General features: G+C 33.2%; 1 protein-coding gene across 2 annotated transcripts; it reads right to left on the bottom strand.

The window, feature by feature from the left end:
* Positions 1-13,442: 13,442 nt before the first annotated feature.
* LOC114309008 (transcription factor MYB8) lies at positions 13,443-20,557 on the bottom strand. 2 transcript variants are annotated; one of them, XM_082924064.1, is made up of 7 exons: positions 19,043-19,767; positions 18,719-18,875; positions 17,438-17,512; positions 17,139-17,359; positions 14,556-14,982; positions 14,300-14,429; positions 13,443-14,117 (listed from the first exon to the last, which is right to left on the bottom strand). In XM_082924064.1, exons 5-7 carry the CDS (start codon positions 14,848-14,850, stop codon positions 13,826-13,828), a joined length of 717 nt encoding a protein of 238 aa, XP_082780190.1. In that variant the 5' UTR covers positions 14,851-14,982; positions 17,139-17,359; positions 17,438-17,512; positions 18,719-18,875; positions 19,043-19,767; the 3' UTR covers positions 13,443-13,825. The 2 variants fall into 2 exon arrangements, with proteins under 2 accessions (XP_082780190.1, XP_082780185.1); XM_082924059.1 differs by having other exon boundaries at positions 18,719-20,557.
* Between the last annotated feature and the right edge of the window lie 349 nt (positions 20,558-20,906).

Genomic DNA, 20,906 nt, shown 5'->3' with positions numbered 1-20,906 from the left:
GAATTACAGCACCCACCATGTATTAATCCCTTCTTCTCCATGTCAGCCCATTGATTCTCGGCCATCTCACCTTGAACGTCCAAGTCATCTTTAGGGACAGCCTTGTAAGCATCATCTTCTTCTTTCCCATCTGTTTGGACACAGAGCTCTGATCCACTCTCCCGTGGCTACCATCGTTCACCCATGACTTACTTCCATTTACAACCACTCCAGAATGATACCTATGGCTCTGTTGCATACACTCCACCACTCTTATTGGAAACGAGGTGCCCCTGCTCTCCATGATAACCATATTATCTATATGTTCCACTTGTGATGTAATAATTTCCACATTCCCACATTTTAGTGATTCCATGCTTAACGTTTCATCATGAATACCCACCACTTCACCCCACATCTCTCCAATCTTTTTAAAGTTTTTAGAGTTCCACAGATTTGGTGGAACTCCATAACAATACAACCATATCAATCTTTTACTATCGACTATCATCCATCTCTCCCATTCCACTACCGTTTCGCACCAGTCCTCAACCCGTTTTCTAATAATAATGTTTCTGTTCCTCATAGCTTGAACTGATGAAAATGTTACAAACGCCGTTTTACCCCCACTTTCCTTTACTTCAATATTTTGTAAGCCTCTGTTCTGCAGATCCTCTTTAAAATCTTTGAAAGAAAAATGAGTTTTCAACTTGACCACCAGGCTGTTGAAAAGCCACCCAATCCCATACTTTTCTGCTTGCAATCTCAAGTCCTTATCCTTCTTTAGTGCACCACCTTTCACCACCTCAGCATACGTACACTTCCTCCTTGGTTCCTCATCTGCTTCTCTGATGACCTTTGAGGGTTCATACATTGCCTTTGACAGTTGCTCCTTACCAAAATCAACTTTCTTAACTTTCAGAATTTTATTATCACACCATACACCATTTGTTTTCTGTATTGCTACTCCCGCTGCTAATGGACAATCATACCTCACAAAACCAAAATTTGATATTGTGGCCTTTCTTCTTTTGGTTGGAATGAACACATCCTTCACTACCCCAAATTTAGAGAAAAGAGAGAACAGACCTTTTGGGCTCATTGTTTCAGGTAGATCATCCATGAACACTATATGAATGCCCAAATTTGCACCAATATCTCGACCTCTTCTCCTAAACACCGGTTGCCAACCTTCTCTGCTAACCGCCGCACAACCTTCTCTGTCATCCATCTTTTTTTATTTTTTTTATTTTTACATATTTCAACATTTATTTCTCAGACTTTCAAACAATGTGAAAAATGAACATTCACATTGATTAGAAAAAAAAATAGTAACAACGGCAGCAATAGAATTAGAAATCTAAAAAAAAACTCAATCACACTAAAAATAATAAATAAATAAATAAATAAAATACCACCCATATCCCCATCTTCATCACCATCATTTTTATCATTATCACTATTATTAATAATCTATACAATTTCACAATTCCTCCAATTCAAATCAAACCAAACTCACCTTTGAAGAATATGTTTGTAAAAAAATTGACTAGACATAACAGAGTTTTGACTTACAATAATGGAGAAACATAGAGTTTCGAACACATAGCAACAATGGACGAACACAGAACTTCGAACACAAAGTGACAATAGAGGAACACAGAGTTTCACCGCAACAATAGAGGAACATAATATTATTTCACTACCATGTATAAACTAAAGTTTCTAAACCTATCAAATAAAGAGTTTTAAACCCTAACACAATGAAACAATATCACAAATGTGAATGAAACTGATCAAAAAGAAAAAACATGAATAATGGTAACTACCAAAATAGAGGTAGCAACAAAAAGAAAATATGTATATCATTTTTTTCTATATAATACATATCAACAATAGACATAAGGATATAATAGTCCAACAAACTATATAAATAAATAAAAAAAGGCCCTCATGGAATAAAAGCATAAATACATGAAACTAATTAGGTTATAATTTTTCTTAGTGGACTTATTGAGTTAGAACACCTCTAAATGGTATTTATCAATAAAAAAGCCCTTTAAAAAAATTTGAATCACCATATATATCTAAATCATAACAAATTATTAGGCCAATACTTAAAAAAATAACAAAAATTATTTTTCGAAAAAAATTTTAAAAAAAAAATCTTCAAAAATAAAAATAAACAAAATGTTTTTTGAAAAAACTATTTTTTTGAAAAAATAAAAAATAAAAAATTATTTTAAAGAACAAAAAATATATTATTTTGAATTTTTTAATAGAATTTTAAAAAGAGTTTGGAACAAAAAAAATTGGTTATGAGTTTCGAAAAAAAAAATTTTAATTGAGTTTTCAGTTTTGTGTTTGGTTATGAGTTTTAAAAATAATTTTTAAATTAAATTTTGAGTTATATGTTTGGTTATGTGTTTTGAAAATAGTTTTTTAATTATGTGTTTGATTATGATTTTAGTGTAGAATTATATTTTGAATTTAAAATATTAAAAAAATAAAATATTAAAATATTAAAAAATATTTAAAATAAAATTATATATTTAAAATAAAATAATAAAATTTTCTTAAACATTTTTAAATATTTAAAAAAATAAATCCAAAAAATTTCAAACTACAATTCAAAATTCAAAAACTCAAAACTTAAAATACAACTTAAAACTCTTTTCAAAATTCAGAATTCAAAACTCATTTTAAAACTCTTAACTAAACATATTTTTTTTCAAAACTCAATTCATAACTTCACCCTTAAATTATTACGCTACTCAAATCATCATTTTAAAACTAATCTAAACGGAGCCCAAGATTTAGAACGCAGGACTATGGCCATCAAGTCTTGGCCATTCATCGCGACAAAAGCAAGGAATCGAAGTGATTGAATCTACAAAATAACTTAAAAGTTAAAAGAGAAGAAATTTGTGAACCGAAAGAAAAAGATACGAGGAAAAAGGTTTTAAAACAAAATATAACGCCTCATTTAGAAATAGGCAATTTTAATAATTTTTTATAAAAAAATATACAGAAAAATAAAAAGAGTGATGTGATAATTTATAATAACTTTTTAATTTTTTAGTTAAAATTAAAAATTACCAAACAAGACCTAAGTAAAAATAACTTAACATTTTATTTATTTATGGGTTGTTTGGGATGTCCTAAATAAGTGTACTTTTTGACTTTTTGAACTAAAAAATTGAAGAAAAAAATATGATGGTTTGGGTTAACTTTTTGAATTTTTATAGAAAAATATATATTAAAAAACTATATAAATTAGTGTGTAGAATAAGATTAGGAAAGTAAGTTGTACGGTTGTCAGGTTGAATGGATGCTAGGAAGTAACTGTCTACTTTTTGGGTATTACACTGGACGGTGCTGTTCGGCTCATGGGGGCCATTACGGGTCCCGTTTTGATAATCTGAACCGTTCAATGTGTAGAACTCGTCGAGTACTATATGCTTGAAAAAATTACGTTGATCAGATATCGATAACTATTTGATCAATTTTTTTTTCAACCGTAATTATAATATCATCCATTTTTTCATACAAAACTGATTTGATCATATAGTTATCGATATCCGATAAATGTGATTTTTTACAGAAATATAATACTCGACAAGTTCTACACATTAAACGGTTCAGATTATCAAAACAGGACCTGTGATGGGCCTCCACAGGCCAAACAACAATGTGTTAAAATTACACTCTAACTGTGTAATTTTTCTTTAAAAAGGCAGCACAGATCTTCACGGGCCAGATTGATGAATTGTACGGTTGTGTAAAATTAATTTTTTAATATTTTTTTTGATAAATAATGATAACCTTTTAACTTTTTAAATAAATTTTTATCTTTTTTTTAAATATGTCAAACTTGTCCTAATCCAAAAATGAATAGTAGTTCGTACGTGACAAAGAAGCTGTCAAAGATACAAAAGCAATGGTATACGTAACCGCCAAAGGCTGTAGGAAAATCTACTCATAGTATTTTGAATGGTAGTTAAAGATCTATCAACCAGCATCATTGTCTTGATACTTTGAACACATCCATTTCATCGTCGTCTCATACGGTGGTCAATCACTGGATCCATCATTTTTGAAGGTTTTTTATATTTATTTTTATTTTTTTAAAAGTGTCAAAAACGTTAGTTTTTTTACTTATTATAAAAATCTATATATAAAATAAAAAAATAATATAATTTAAATTAATTAATAAATCAACAAATTAACTGTTTTGACACTTCCCCAAAAAAGCCTAAGAACCAACTACATAGCTTTGTTGGTGGTTCCTTTTCTTTTTTTTTTCTTTTTTCTTTTTTTATCTGTAAAAGTTAATTATTAGTTATTAAATTAACACTTAAAAAGAGTTAAACTCTCACGCGTACTTGTTTGGGATAGTCTAGAAAAGACAAAAAGTCAAAAAATTATTAAAAAAGTCAAAAAATTATCACTATTTACCAAGAACGTACCTAAAAAAAAGGTACACAAGCCAAATTTGTATTGAAGTGATGGTACAAGCTCACGTGTGAACAGGATGAACATGTTAAAAAAAAAATTAGATGAGGCTTCCCCTATGCTCTCTGCGTGCTGATAGTGATGATTGAAAGAACCAGTACGAATTGCTTTGAAATGAGATGATGGGCAGGCATGCTTCAGAATATATATATATATATATATAAGATGAGGCTTCCCTCCAGTCCTGGAGGATACTGTTGGACCCGTGGGGGCCCACCACGGATTCCGTTTTGATACTATGAACCGTTTAATGTGTATAACTCATCGAATACTATATGCCTGTAAAAAATCACGTTGATCGGATATCGATAGCTATACGATCAAATCAGATTTTTATCAACCGTTTATTTTTCATCATCCATTTTTTTATACAAAACTGATTTGATCACATAACTATCGATATCCGATCAACATGATTTTTTACAGACATATAGTACTCAACGAGTTCTACACATTGAACGGTTCTGATTATCAAAACGGAACCTGTAGTGGACCCCTACGGGCTCTACAATATCCTTCAGTCCATACTGGAGGAAAGCCTCGTTCTATATATATATATATATATTTTAAAGCATGCCTGTCCATCATCTCATTTCAAAGCAATTCGTACTGGTTCCTTCAATTATCATTATCAGTACGCATAGGGCATAGGGGTAACACGGTAATTTTACTATTTTATACAATATTTTAATACACATTTTTTTGTAAAAAGTCAAAAAGTTATCCCAAACAATCATCTTTTTTTCCTCTACTTTTTTATCCAAAAAGTCAAAAAGTGCACTTATATAGTTTATCCCAAACAACCCCTTACGCCTTGCAAAATGACTCAAGTCTTATCTCCTATTCTATTCCTAATAGTAGAACCCAAGACTTTCATTTAAGCATGTTGTTCAAATTGTGAAGTTAAATAAATATATTTATGAAGAAATCAAAATTATATACCAAGAACATATGCTGACAATTACAATTAAATTTCAACAGAAATACACAAAATAATAAAATGGTAAAGAAACCAAACCGAAACCTGCACGGTAGCAGTTTCCTTAAAACAGATTTCGCCACCTCACGGGTCGAGTGCTTGAGGAATCCCAGTGTCTGTCTCCCAGGATACGACGGTCAAAACCAGCTACGGCAGAAGCACTTTCTGTCTAGCTTAGCGAACAAAAACAATGGCAACACTCTCTCATAGTAGGAACTTTCTGGCAAACTGACTTGTAAAATAGAAACAAAAATTTCTATATTGAGACTTGACAGGATGGTCTCAATTTATACATGTATAGGGGAGAGAGGAAGAGCCACCAGCCTTTATGGCTGGTCATTAAAGCCCCATTAACCAGGATCCATAATCTCTTTCCAGAAAGATGAAAAGTTTGGATGCCCAACGGGATTTACACCCTTTAGCCAAGAAAAATGATTTAAATACTCTTTAAAATCCGATTCATGAATCTAACATCATGAGGCAATTTCTTAGCAATTTCTTATTCAAATCTCAATGGTTTTTGGCCTACTAGAACCCAACACAATAGATAGTTGGGACCCACTTTAATATTTAATTAAAGTCATCACACTTTAATATTAAATTAAAATCACCAAAAATCATTTTTTCCAACAATCCCCCACATGAATAAAAATTGACCGAATGACTCAACAAACGGACACCGTTCAACAATAATGACTCGGAGAGAGAGTACAACGAACTAACCCCGACATCAGAGAATGTAGCTTTTGGCTTTGAACCTCTCCCAGTGAAAACCTATCAAGTTTACTGGCTGATCAGTGAATATGACATCTTGAACTGCTCTGCCGTTTATGTAAACTGAGACAATAGATCTCACACGGGAATTACTCCTACTACCATTCTGTTCTCACTGGTGTGCCCTGTATGGCCCTGGGCACTAGCCTGGTTCAGCGAGTGATTTCAAAGAATCTTGGCCTACCCAATTCTTCTAGAAGCGGTCCCACTTCACACTCACATAGGTGACTCTACTTGAGTATCCTGCTATACTCAGCTCAACAACTTAACACACTTGAGTCATTAAAAGCTCAGCTTAACCTCTACACTTGCAGGTATCACTGATAGAAGGAATGACTGAAGGTTTAACCTCCTCAGTGACATACCACCGTTATACGCAATTAGGTTGTCCCATTGAACCTAGATCTTGAGATCTCCAGTCAACTAGGTTGGGTTTCCATTCCGGTAACTTCCAAAGGCCTCAACTCCATTCCTTTTGACAACGTTTCGACTAACACTCGATTTAACCCTTTGGTTAGCGGATCCGCAACGTTGTCCTTAGACTTTACATAGTCTGAAGAGACAACTCTATTCGAGAGTAGTTGTCGTATGGAATTATGTCTACGACGGATATGTCTAGACTTTCCATTATACATATTACTCTGTGCCCTACTAATTGCAGATTGACTATCGCAATGAATACAAATAGCTGGCACAGGTTTAGACCAACGTGGAATATCTTCAATGAAATGGCGAAGCCATTCAGCTTCTTCCGTTGCTTTATTAAAAACAATAAACTCTAATTCCATCGTTGATCTAGATATACACGTTTGCTTGGAAGATTTCCAAGACACGTCTGCCCCACCAAGAATGAACACATATCCACTAATGGACTTTGAGTCCTTTATATCTGATATCCAATTTGAGTCACTATAGCCTTCAAGCAACGCTGGATATCGAGTATAATGCAGCCCATAATCCCGAGTGTAGCATAAATACCTTAACACCCGCACAATGCCCTTCCAATGAGAAGCATCAGGATTACTAGTGTATCTACTAAGCCTGCTAACCGAGTAAGCTATCCGGCCTAGTACAACTCATCAAATACATTAAACTTCTAATTACCTGAGAATATTCTAACTAAGAGATACATTCTTTATTATTCTTGGTAAAATGTAGACTTAAGTCTACATGTGTCGATGACACACTCGTATCTGATCCACTAAACTTCTCAAGTATCTTATGAACATAATGAGATTGAGAAAGTACAATTCCGCCAGATGTTTTGGTAATCTTAATTCCCAGAATAACATCTCCAATGCCCATGTCCTTCATGTCAAACTTAGAGTTTAACAACTTCTTGGTAGTTTTAATCATTTCATCGTTACTACCTATAATGAGCATATCATCAACATATAGACACAAAATGACATAATCTCTGTCAATGTCTTTGACATAAACACACTTATCACATTCGTTGATTCTAAACCCATTTGACAATATTACGTTGTCAAACTTCTCAGGCCATTGTTTAGTCACTTGCTTCAAACCATACAATGATTTGACAAGTTTACAGACTTTCTTGCTTTGCCCTGGAGCTGAAAACCCTTCAGGTTGCTCCATGTAGATTTCTTCATTCAAATCCCCATTTAAGAAAGCTGTCTTTACATCCATCTGGTGTATCTCTAGATTGCGCAAAGCTGCTATCGCAATCACCATGCAAATGGATGTTATCCTAGTTACAGGTGAGTATGTATCAAAGTAATCCAGGCCTTCTCGTTGCATGTACCCTATGATAACGAGCCTCGCCTTATACTTGTCAATTGACCCATCAGCCTTCATCTTTCTTTTAAAAATCCATTTGCAGCCTAAAGGCTTACAACCTGGAGGTAAATCTACCAACTCCCAGGTGTGGTTCTGTAAGATGAAGTCAATCTCATTTTTAATCGCTTCTTTCCATAAAGGACTCTCAGGAAAAGTCACAACTTCGTGAAAAGTTTGAGGTTCGTTCTCAACCATATAAGTCAAGAAGTCTGGACCAAAAGATTTGGATATCCCAGTCCTTTTACTCCTTCTAGGCTCATCTAAAACCTCAATTTGATCATCACCTTGATCATCAACATGATCATCATCACTAGCAAGCTCATCAAATTGCTCCAAAGACCTTGGAACCCCTTCATGGGTTCGGCAAGAAAAAATGTCTTCAAAGAAACATGCATTCCTTGACTCCATGATGGTATTCCTGTGTATGTTTGGAATTTCAGACTGATGTACAAGAAACCGATATGCACTACTATTATGTGCATAACCAATGAATATACAATCCACGGATTTCGGGCCTATCCTAACCCGTTAGAGTGTAGGAATCGCCACTATTACAAAACACCCCCACATTTGTAAGAATTTATAAGAAGGCTTAACGTCTTTCCATAACTCATATGGGATCTTGTCCACTTCACTTCAACACAAGTTTCACACTTGTGTTTCGTCAGAACGACCTTGTCAAACTCAAAAACCATGGCAAAACATGTTTACTGAGAAGAGACCTAGAAACAAGATTCTTACAAATGTCTGGAACATACAGAACTTCGTTCAAAATTAGCTCTTTTCCGGAGGTTAACTTCAAGACCACCTTTCCCTCAACAAATGAGGTAGTAAAGTTTCCCATAAACAACTTCTTACCATTTGTAACCAGTTCGAAAGTTGTAAACAGCTCATTCTCGGAGCAGATGTGGCGTGTAGTCCTAGTAAAACTAAAAGCCTCTCGCTACCACAGTTGTAGCACTTCCCAAAGAACCGATAACCAGGTTCCCGTGGCTTGTATGCCAGCTTCTTTGCAACACCACCCATTGGCCCCAGCTAAGAGCCCTTGTTCACGGGAGGCTTCTTCCTCATCCCAGAAGATTTGCCATGCTCAATGACATTTGCCTTCACTGAGGAGGTACTCCCTCCTTTCTTTCTATTATCCTCATCAATTTCGAAGTCAGATAATTAAGTCTTCTTTGTAGAATTTATACAAAGTCTTAAACAAATCCTTGTGTCACAATGATTATGAAACTCTCAAAATCATATCACAGTAAATACATTCCCAGAATGTCATCAACCGAATTAGGCACCCAAATATATTAGGTTCGACCTATCACTCTGAAACCAATAGTCTTACTATTAAGAAACACAAATCCAGTGTTCACTAGTCTACTATTCGAAACTTCATAACATGACCAGTAGTCTTATCACTAGAAATCACTAATTTCTCAACATGTGGTTAGTAGACTTTCTACTACTAAGAATCACAATGTCTTAACCTGTGATCAGTAGCCACTTTACTACTAGGAATCACAACGTCTTGACATAGGATCAATAGACTCTTTCATTACTAGGAATCATCATGTCTTGACATATGACCAGTAGCCTCTCCACTACTAGGAATCATGATGTCTTGACATGTGATCAGTAATCTATTCACTACTAGGAACCACAATCTCATAACTATGTAGCCAGTGGTCTAACACCTCCTAGGAACCACCAGTTTTCTATCTCTATGATCAGTGATCTTATACTCACTAGGAGCCACCAATTTAAGAATATATTTGGAATTTAAAAAATCCAAAAAATATTCACCACTATAACAGGTTGTCTCATCTTTACTTTTAAGCAAAGTCACATAGCAATCATAAATGCTATAAATAACACAAGGATACTATACTAATTGCCTCTGATCAATTCAAAGATATTTTAATGCAATCTTATGATTTCCTTTAATCATACTTGATCTCTCAAGATCTTCCTTCAAGAATCTCGCGAGGCTAAGGTTGTCAGGTGGAACAACATTTCTGTTTGTCACCTTTTGAAGCCATTTCTGAAACATCACAACAGAATTTTACTTCTGTGATTCCAGAAATTAAACTTAACCCTTAGAAAATTCCTCAGATAGAAATTTAATTCAAAACTAGTCTCACCATTTAACCTAGAATCGAACATGGTCAGGAATGTTTCCAGGAAGACTGGAGGGGTCACATCGATCCCACTTAAAACCCAGTTAACCTTTTGACAAAACATTCAAGAGCATGTTGACTCCTAGTCCATAGGCAACAATTTAAAAATTAAGATTCCAGGGGATAAACTAGGTTATAACAAACCGATTCCCAAGCAAATAAAATTTGCTACCAGAATTACACCACTCATAAAAAGTTAACCGGTACTCCCGGAACTAAACCCATTATTTCTGAATAAAATCAAAAATATTTTAGCTAATGCTAAAATTTGATTTCCTTTCTCAAAACCAAAACACTTTGGATATAATCAGATTATAACCAAAGACTTTCTCCAAACTTAGGTTTTCAACACTTTGGGTATAAAATGATTAAACCCATTGACTTCTTCAAACTCCAAAGGTTTGAAACCAAATCCGTCTTAATTGTCATTTCTGAACAAATAAGAACTACTCTTTAGTCAAAGCTAAAACTTTGGTTTCTATCACAGAAAACCAAATCAAGTTCCAAACTTACAAGCAATTTAAAAAATTGCTATAACAATTACATGCATATAAAATGCTTCTAACAAAACAAGAAAATAAAACTTGCTACCAGAAATTGATAAACAAACCAACTAAATCTCAAGCAAAACATGCTTCAAACATTTAAATAAAATAACCAGTCCATAAGGATTCTATTTAGTCCAAAAGCCTTTCCACGCTTAGGTATTCCCATTTAATACAAAAGTTAGTAGTCCAAACATTTTTGTTTTTACATCCCAAATACTATTCATTTGGATTTGTACTTGTTTTTCCATTCCCTTTCGCATAAGTATTCCTGTAAAGAAAGTTAGCAGAAAAAATAACAACAATATATAAATAAATAATCTAAGCAAAAAATAAATATAATAAATAATTGAAACCATCTAGCCAACTATTTATAAAATTAACTAATGAATTAAAATGTCAATTTAATTAAAACTTTAAAATAAAGTTCAATACTCATGAGTTATGAATGAAATTAATTCATAATAAACATTTAAACTAACAACTCTAAATAAATAAGTTAAATTCAAAGTTAATGCACCCAATTAAATAATTCAGATTAATGCACCCAATTAGATAATTTAGATTAATGCACCCAATTAAATAATTCACGTTAATGCAACCAATTAGATAATTTAGATTAATGCACCCAATTAAATTCAAATTAATCATGTACACAATTCATAAAAACTCTATAAGTCCAAAATATATTAAATTATATAATCTAGTCTAGAAAATAATAAGCATGTAACAAATTAAAAACTAGAATAGAATTAGCATGTAATATGTTTAAACCACACATGGATCTATTCACTAGCAAACACAAATATATTAATTTACTCAGAAGGATGAATCAGTGCAAGAAGGCATGAAAATAGTTTTATGTGCATGCAAAGAAGCAAAATCATGAACCGGCAATTAACCTACAGAAAATGGAACAATGGCCTGTTCATATAAATTACTTGAATCTCTAAACATGCAAATTTATATTTTGTATCATTGAAACAGTGAGCAATTCCGCAACAGTTCCTAGTAACAGTATACAAAGCTAACCTAATTGTCTTTATAAATCTATTCGAACAATTTCATAGAAAATATATAAAAAATCTGTTTTAAGCTTGTTCTTCAAATTGTAAAATTAAATAAATATATTTATGAAGAAATCAAAATTATATACCAAGAACATATGCTGACAATTACAACTAAATTTCAACAGAAGTACGCAAAATAATAAAATGGTAAAGAAATCAAACTGAAGCCTGCATGGTAGCAGTTTCCTTAAAACAGATTTCGCCGCCTCACGGGTCGAGTGCTTGAGGAATCCCGGCGTCTGTTTCCCAGGACACGACGGTCAAAACCAGCTACGGCAGAAACACTTTCTGTCTAGCTTAGCGAACAAAAACAGTGGCAACACTCTCTCCCAGTAGGAATTTTCTGGCAAACTGACTTGTAAAATGGAAGCAAAAATTTCTATATTGAGACTTGACGAAGGGTCTCAATTTATACATGTATAGGAAAGAGAGGAAGAGCCACCAGCCTTTATGGCTGGTCATTAAAGCTCCATTAACCAGGATCCATAATCTCTTTCCAGAAAGATGAAAAGTTTGGATGCCCAACGGGATTCACACCCTTTAGTCAATAAAAAGGATTGAAATACTCTTTAAAATTTGATTCATGAATCTAACATCATGAGACAATTTCTTGACAATTTCTTATTCAAATCTCAATAGTTTTTAGCCCATTAGAACCCAACACAATAGATGGTTGGGACCCACTTTAATATTTAATTAAAGTCACCACACTTTAATATTAAATTAAAGTTACCAAAAATTATTTTTTCTAACAAAGCATTCGTTTGCGATACGGGTTGACTTTTTGACTTTGACTATTTTATTCTTGAGCTAAAAAATCTTATTTAGAATGAGTTTTTTGATTTTTTTAACTTTTATAAAAAAAATAAATAATAATTTAGATATAACATTTTATCTTATTAATTTTTTATTTTAATTTTTTTTTTGATGACTAAAAAAAAAACTATACTAAACATAGCCTACGAAAGATTTGATAGGTAAAAGGCAAACACAGGTTAGAAGAAAAAACTTGCCATCTACCCTTTCTTATCAACTTTTCTTTTTTTGCTTTTTTGTTTTTGCATTAAAAAGTCAGGGTAAAAAGTCTGTTTCGTTTGATGAAAGAGAAGTACTACTTGCACTAGTTTTTGTACGCAAAATGCACTGAGCCTCACCCTCTTGTGAGACGTGTGCATTTTGTGCAAGGAGTGTTGCTCATGATGAAATAAATAACTTCTTGATTAAAAATAGAAGGAAAAAAAAAAATTTATTTGGACTATTTATGTAAATTTGTGTAAAAGTAATTTTTACTCTCAATATTTTGAGAAATTTCATTGAGTTTCTTTGATTATTGAAATTTTAATTATTTTGACATTATTAATCCTAACAAAACACTCACCGAATTGTTATTAATCGAGCCTTTTAAAGATAATTAGCAGTGTTCATAATGAATTGATTAACTGAATTATTTTTCTATTTGAGTTTCCCTAGTAAAAATTGAGAGTTTGATTGTGAACGATTACGTTTACTTTTAATTTCCCCATTTACAATTGTATGTTAAATTAATCAAACCAAAAAACAAATTAAGCTATCAATTCATATTCTTATATCAATCCATAATCCTGAATTGCATTCTAATTTGGATCCAAGTCCAGTTTATTCACTCTCCACTTATCTTTCACATTTGAGCACAAATCATTCTTCTCTCATTTGTGTGCTATCCTAGAGATAGTCTCACATTAAAGTACTCAATTCAACCGAACACATTAAAAGTAAAAAATAGAAAATCCCTCAGGAAGGTAAGAGCTTCGTGACAGTGTCACCCTAACTTTAAAGAAAAGCAACCTTTTAGTAGCGATGTCACATAAACTAGACTGGACGTCCAATTCAAGTGAAGAGAAATCAGGCACGATTCATAACTACCAAGAAACTTAATAATCTAAATAAAAGAAGAGTAGGAGACCGATTGTTGTCAATTTCTTCAATCACTTGTAAGTAATCATTATCTTGTCACTTCTCTCCCTCGAGCACAGGCGAAGGAGACGGAATGGCAATGGAGAGATCAAGACTCAAGCCACAGGATGTTGATGTGTCATCTTCAAGGCAACTTGCAGCATCCGACCCAGACGAAGTGACAAGAGTCGACATGCATTGGTTTTGTAGGCGAGGAAGTGTTTGGTTCAATCGATGGTTATCTGGATCAATACCCACACGTATCAGCTTTCGCTTCAGGTGAGTGTTCCAGTAGTTCTTCACTTCATTGTCTGTTCGCCCTGGTAATCTTCCGGATATCAATGACCACCTAGCAGTTCATAACGTCCGTTTTGAAAAAATACGATGAAAAGTTAAATTGATAGAAAGTAAAGTGGAAAATTTGCTTGGCTAAGATGAATTTTGTGTGTGAAATTTCATATATGCTGCAAATGCATTTCTGATTGAGAAAAAAAACATGTGTGGGCACAGAGAGAGAGAGAGAGAGGGTACCGGTTGCCAAGGAGGGCATGGAGTTTGATGATGAGGTCTTCTTCATCTTGACCAAAGTTGCCGTGTTTGATGTCTGGCCTAAGATAGTTTATCCACCTCAGTCTGCAACTTTTACCACAACGATGCAACCCTAATGCACATAAAACAACACAACAAGACGTGATTGAGGGAACCCCCAAAAAAAAATAATAATAAATAAATAAATGTAAAATGTTCATAGGTTTCTCTCCAGTCCGTTCCATATGAAGCAATTTACCGGCAGCCTTGGGAAGGGTGCGCCAACAACCTTCGCCATGAGTTTGAATGTAATCAATAAGCTTTTGGTCTTCTTGCTTGGTCCAAGCGCCCTTGTTGGTGTCCTGTTTGTCACAGCAAGGCTTCCTCATTGTTGTACTATTCCAAAAACCCAATGGAAATGCAGAGAGAGAAAGAGAGAATGGGGCACAAATTTGAGGGGAGAAAGTGAAGATGGAACAAAGGTAGCCTAAATATAACCTCGACCGATGACTTTGTGAAGGGGAGGACTTGCGTTGGGACTGGTTGGTTGACATGGACTGACAGTTTTGGCTTGAATACGTACTCCCCCGGCTGTAGCCTATTTTAAAGAGTTGTTTACTTTCTTTTGTGGTTTGAATGATCCCTCATTTTACTTGACCATAAGATGTTATGATTCTGCTATATACCTGAAAAATTATTTAAAATTGAAATCTGCAGATAATATTTATTTTGAGTATCACCTACAACACATTAATTTTAAATCTACCCATTACAATTTACTTTTTAGGTGAAATTATTGAAGTTGTTATGTTTTTTTTTTTTTTTTTAAGTATATATAACAAATCATTTAACAAAAGTCTTAGGCATTTTAGTCTAATCCTTAACATTAGGTATTTTATTCACAATAAAAATAACATTAGTGTAGATGTGAGTCAATGAACCTTTGGAGCTTTATACATCCACCAGTGCTCTACTGTTCTAATATATCTTTGGATTCATTTAGGATATGAATTGACTTTTTAACTTTTTTATATTAAGACTATAAAGTCTTATTTGGGATAAATTTGTTAATTTTTTTTATTTTTGTGAGAAAAAAATGAAATGATTATGATTTGAATGTAATATTTTGGCGTGATAATTTTAGCCAAAAAATCCTATTTTAACTTCAAAAAATGCTTTAGAGCTCTAATTCTTTAACTCTAAAGCCAACTTTAGGGGCAATTTGAGAACTTGGCAAAAAGCCAACTTTTTGACTTTTTATCAAATTCTTCCAAAAAAACCATCAAAAAAGTCAACTTTTTTGTTAAAAAAATACTAAAAAAGTCAAAAAGTCAAAAAATTAATTTTTTATCAACTTTTCAAAATACCCCTTAATGAGCTGATAGTAGACCTCACCTACTAATCTGATGTTTTAGTCTTGATTTTTTTTCTTTCTATTTATCATGTCATTAATATTCTATTAAAATACTAAAATTAATACTATAAATCATTACCGATTAACTTAGGCCAAACGAAGGCTTTATCTGTTTTTGTGCATTTTAAGATTTTGATGCATGAGAGTGGGGTCATATGGAAATCCCATCAGTCCACTACCAGACCACCAGTCTCCTTTGCTGGTCTGGAATTTAGACCAAGTTTGACAATTTAAAAATAATTTATTTTTTTATTTTTTTTTATCACATCACTTCTCTAATTTTTTATATATCATTTCATAAAAAAATAAAAAATACACGTATTTAGGTCATTCCAAACAATCCCTTAATCTAAATATATGGCTAGATATATAGTCAAAATAAATATAATAAAAAATGTAATAATATATATATATATATATATGTAGTCTAGATAGATAGAACTGAACAATATGCCATCCAACAATCCTTTCAGAAAATGTCAGTACCTTACCTATAGTTCAGCATTTCAGCTTTTTCCAAATTTGCGTGGTTTGATTGATTAAAATATATAAAAAACGACGTTATTTTAAAATATTTAAGGCATTTAAATCATAAAATTTTGTATCACCTAATATTATTGTAGTAAAACATAAAAAGGACTATAATTTTAGATGAGATCGATTTACTTTTTAAATGTGAGATCCACTATCTTAGACCAATCAAAATTTATATATTTACACATTTTAAAACTTCAAAATTTTAAAAGCAATTAATATAATTTACCCAACTGGACAACAATGTGACAAAATTTGTACTGCACAACCAAAAGTGATTGCGCATCATGTGCACAATGTAATGTATTCTAAGTTATGATTCAACTATATTGTCTAACATCAACAAATCATTAAGTTATTTTTTGAAGTTACGATTTAAAGTAATGATTCTTGTGACTTTGATTGCATCACATAATGACGAGGATTACGTCGTGACAAAGGAAAATGTCATCAATGCACCTTATTATGGCAAAAACAATATTTGCATTAGCACAAGTGAAAACACCAGCCTATTCCAACACAATGGTAGATCAAGCTACTCGGAAACCAGCTTCCCATTCCTACAATTCATAACTCCACATTCACGTTCCGTTTGTTTTCTGATTATTGAGAGAAGACAAACTCAATTTTTGACCTATACTTGGGTTGTTCGGGTTAGACCAGTCAAGTTACACTCTACTATTTATTGGGCTCTAGTTATCTCTCTAAAATACGAACAACATCCCTTCTTATTTATAGAACTTATGCAAAGCATCAACCCAAGAATCCATTATATTTAAATCATCCCACATGTTAAACCTCCATTATTCTATGACAAATAACAAAGAAAAAGAATATCAACAATAAAAAAATGTATGAAAAATATTAGATATTCAAAATATCAAAGATTGATACCTTGTAGATAGATGGTCAGAGGCCCCTGTATGGTTGGATAATCATTTTCTGATTTGAAAGACATAATTAAGGGCGCTATTAGATATACGTAGTCTTATCTTGTAATTAATTAAAAATAAATTACAGATATGAACGTATTTTATTTAATGTTCTTAGTGCATAAAGCTCCAAATGAGACGGAAAGGCTGGCGGTTGGATGGATAATCCCATATTGCCATTCCCTGCAAAGATGAAAGCACTTCAGACAACAGACGAAATGCAACCACCTCAAAATCAGTTTAAAAAAAAGCTTCACCTACCCATTAAAAATGTTTAGTTGTGCAATCTGATGTTATTCTTTTCTTAGTTTTTGCTTGTTCTGAACTGACTTCCACCTACAAAAACAGACAAAAATTAATTGGAAATAGAATGGTCATAGAAACCCTTTCACTAAACATGGTCAGGGACTCCCAACGCATGAAAAATTAAAATATTAAGAACAAATTAAAATATTAAGGACCAGTATATTACTATAATTTAGAAAGCAAGTGGAAATCTACAGGAATTGTGTATATGTGAGCCAAGTTCCAACATGAGTTCTCAAATAATTATTTAGTATTAGGACTCGTTTGGCAATGGATTTTTTTAGTCAAAAAGTTAAAAAGTCATTAAAAAAATTAAAAAGTCAACAACCTATACTAAAAAGTTAAAGATTTTCTTTTCTTTCTACTTTTGCATATCTTTTCGTAAAAAATCAAAAAATCATCCCAAACATATTAATTTTTTTTACATTATATTTTAACTAAAAAATTAAAAAATTACTAAAAAGGCATGTTCCTAAACGAGGCTTTAGTAGAAACTCTAGCTCGCTATCATACGAAATGACTGGCCACAGACCTCTATAATCTGACAGTCCATTGGGGATTGATACTAGAAAATCCATCAACCTTTGTGAATCAAAAAAAAATTGACGACTGACAAGAATTAGAAGGGAAAAAAAAAACCGTAATTTTCAGCCCTCAGAAATGCCAATTAGTAGTTTCATTGCCCATGGTTTTGACAAACAGGTAACAACCAACCAGTCTACTGTCTGTCTTCTTGCTAGACAACTGTAGTTGACTTCTGCCATTCAAGGGATGTATAAGAATGGTTTAGAAAGAGTAAGGGTAAGATCAGAAAACAGGAGTAAAAATGCAGAAAGTCACTATAAACTCAGGTTATGATGTGAGGAAAAGACATTTAGGTTTGTTTGGCGCTGGGGAAAAGCCAGCTTTTTTGGCTTTTAGGTAAAGAGGCCCAAAAAAAGCCACTTTAGAAGATTCGTTTTCCATCACCCAGATCAATCTCATGGCGTGGAAAAACTTTATACAGCATAGCAACAGTGCAATGAAAATGATGACATGTGATCTAGTAGCAACTCTTGGGAATGATAATGAAATCTGGGTATTAATTTATCAACAAAAAAAAATAATGGAATCTAGGCATTAGAGATACTGCAGAAATATTTTTCTTACATTTTGAAGGTAGTATCCTTCACAAAGCAGTAGAATTTGATGCAAGAAACTTTCTTGAAAGAAATAAAGTCGAAAAAGATACCTTACCTGCATTCCACCAGAAATGAAAAAGACCATGTGACATTCTGCTGAAAAACCCTTCTTTTCTCCACATGATTAACCAAATATATCAAGTCCAGGTACCATGATATGAACCGCAAGTTTAAGCTACTAACCTTGAGATTAGTTCCCACTAACCCTGAACCTAAAATCAAAAGGCAAATTTAGTTACTACAGAATATAAGGATTCAACTGGGTATTATACTTTACAAGATGTCCATTATACAAATGATGAGAATGGAATTACACGGACTAGAACAATTCAAATATATGTGTATATATAGATAGTTATCTGAAAAAGGTTCTCCCCACATGTTATACAAGCATCAGTCGGACATGAATCCTTTTGATTGTTTGTCATTTCCTCTTTCTCCCTCCTTCCTATCATACAAATATTGCATTCCAACAAGCCAGCAGTATCAGAAACACCAAGTAGGAAGTTAAAATGATTTCAATTTTATGTGATATTGTGATTTAAAATGATAATGCAATCTTAACATACTATATGGAAATGTAGGAGACAACAGGGTTCATATAGTTATCTAAAGTTAATCAAGATAAATGTTTGGCTCGAGGTTTCCATTCTGCCCACAGTAAAAAATAATACTACTTGACATGCTCTATGATCACAATTCAAAACACATGATATCTATGTTTATGCACACATGCACACACACACACATTGAACTTAATTTTGCTTGAGATAAGAAAAGACGGGGGAACTTTTGCAGCCCAAGGAGCATGTGCTTTGTTGTAATAAGGTGGGGGCTAATTCCTCGTGTCATGCAAATTCAGCAAGTGCTTAAAGTGAACAAGGAAACATTACCAACTATGCTTTGAATATGAAGTGTTCAATTCAATCACCTTTTTCTTTTTCTTATTTTGTCTTTTTTTCTTTTTTTTTTCTGTTGGGTGGTAGTGACAGCAAAAACCAATTGAACTTGTTAGGAAATGGTAACACCTTACTCCTTAAGGCAATTAATTGAAATGCAAAATGAAATTCACATACATTTTGCCCTAACACTTAGCAACCAGTACTGGTCTGGCCATCTCATATTGAAAAGACAAATTTAATGTGATTTTTTCTAAGCATATTTTATATTCTCTCTCACTCAAGATTTGTATAATGCATCTATGCAAGGCTGTGACCCATTACAGAGACTGCTTTTATGTGCTATCAATATTCTCAATTGTAGCTACATATATATCTAGATGGAGTTGTGTTGGCTTTCCTGAACTTCGTCTGGTGATTCACAATGCACTCAGCCCACTCATTTGATCCTCAATTGGGAGCTTTTTTAGTGTCAGATAGTAAGTTAGATCTTGTAACTCCTTCAAGGCTAGCCTTGGCCTTGAAAGCTGGGACTCCACTAAAACGCGGGCCGCATTGCAATCAACAGGGAGAGCCTCCACTAAATCATCAACTAATAAGGTTAAAATATGCTCTAACTGTCAGGACAGTGGCCCTTCTACACTTCACAGAAGTTGCTATTATCTGGTTGAAGTGAAAATATAGTAAAAAAATGCAAAAGAAAGCATATGAAATTGGAGAAAACAATGCAAGACTGTTAGATGGAATTACTGAGAAGACGATGGAGGAATCAAAACTGCAGAAAGACAAATGGCATACTCAACTATGGCAAAACATTAGCTTCACTATCAGTAAAAGCCTCTAGGCAAACCTACTATTAGTACAAATCAGATCTACTTTACCTCTGTTACCTATCAAATTTATTTCTTGAAAACTTAAGCCCAAAACTCCCTGCTGTATCTTAAAGATTTTAGAAGTTAACACCCAATCAGAGCAAGAAAATGCGAGTCAAGACCAAATAATATACCATGCATTGTGGTGTTACCTAAAAAGAACAACGTAAGACTTTTTTCCCTCAGCCTTATATCTTGAACATTTGGTTGATTCAAAACAGTTCCCACATCTAAAACCTGTATCTTTCTATATGCACTTTTATAAAATTTATATGGAACTCGTTTTCGACTGTTATGTTGGTTTCATTTTCGTTATTTTATTCATTACTTGTTCTATACCTTCCTGTATGATCCCTCTTATATATTCTATCTTCACCACAATATCAGACCGAGTTCCATCTTTTGTGCCATGATAACAACTGGCACCAGTTCTCAAATAACAGAAGCACAAACACAACAAGCATGATGCAAG

This window comes from Camellia sinensis, chromosome 1 (assembly GCF_055761805.1).
Source record: "Camellia sinensis isolate YWXY chromosome 1, ASM5576180v1, whole genome shotgun sequence".
In the NCBI taxonomy this organism is placed as follows: domain Eukaryota; kingdom Viridiplantae; phylum Streptophyta; class Magnoliopsida; order Ericales; family Theaceae; genus Camellia; species Camellia sinensis.
The sequence above is the reverse complement of the archived record's forward strand: the minus strand, read 5'-3'. Positions and strand labels throughout refer to the sequence as shown.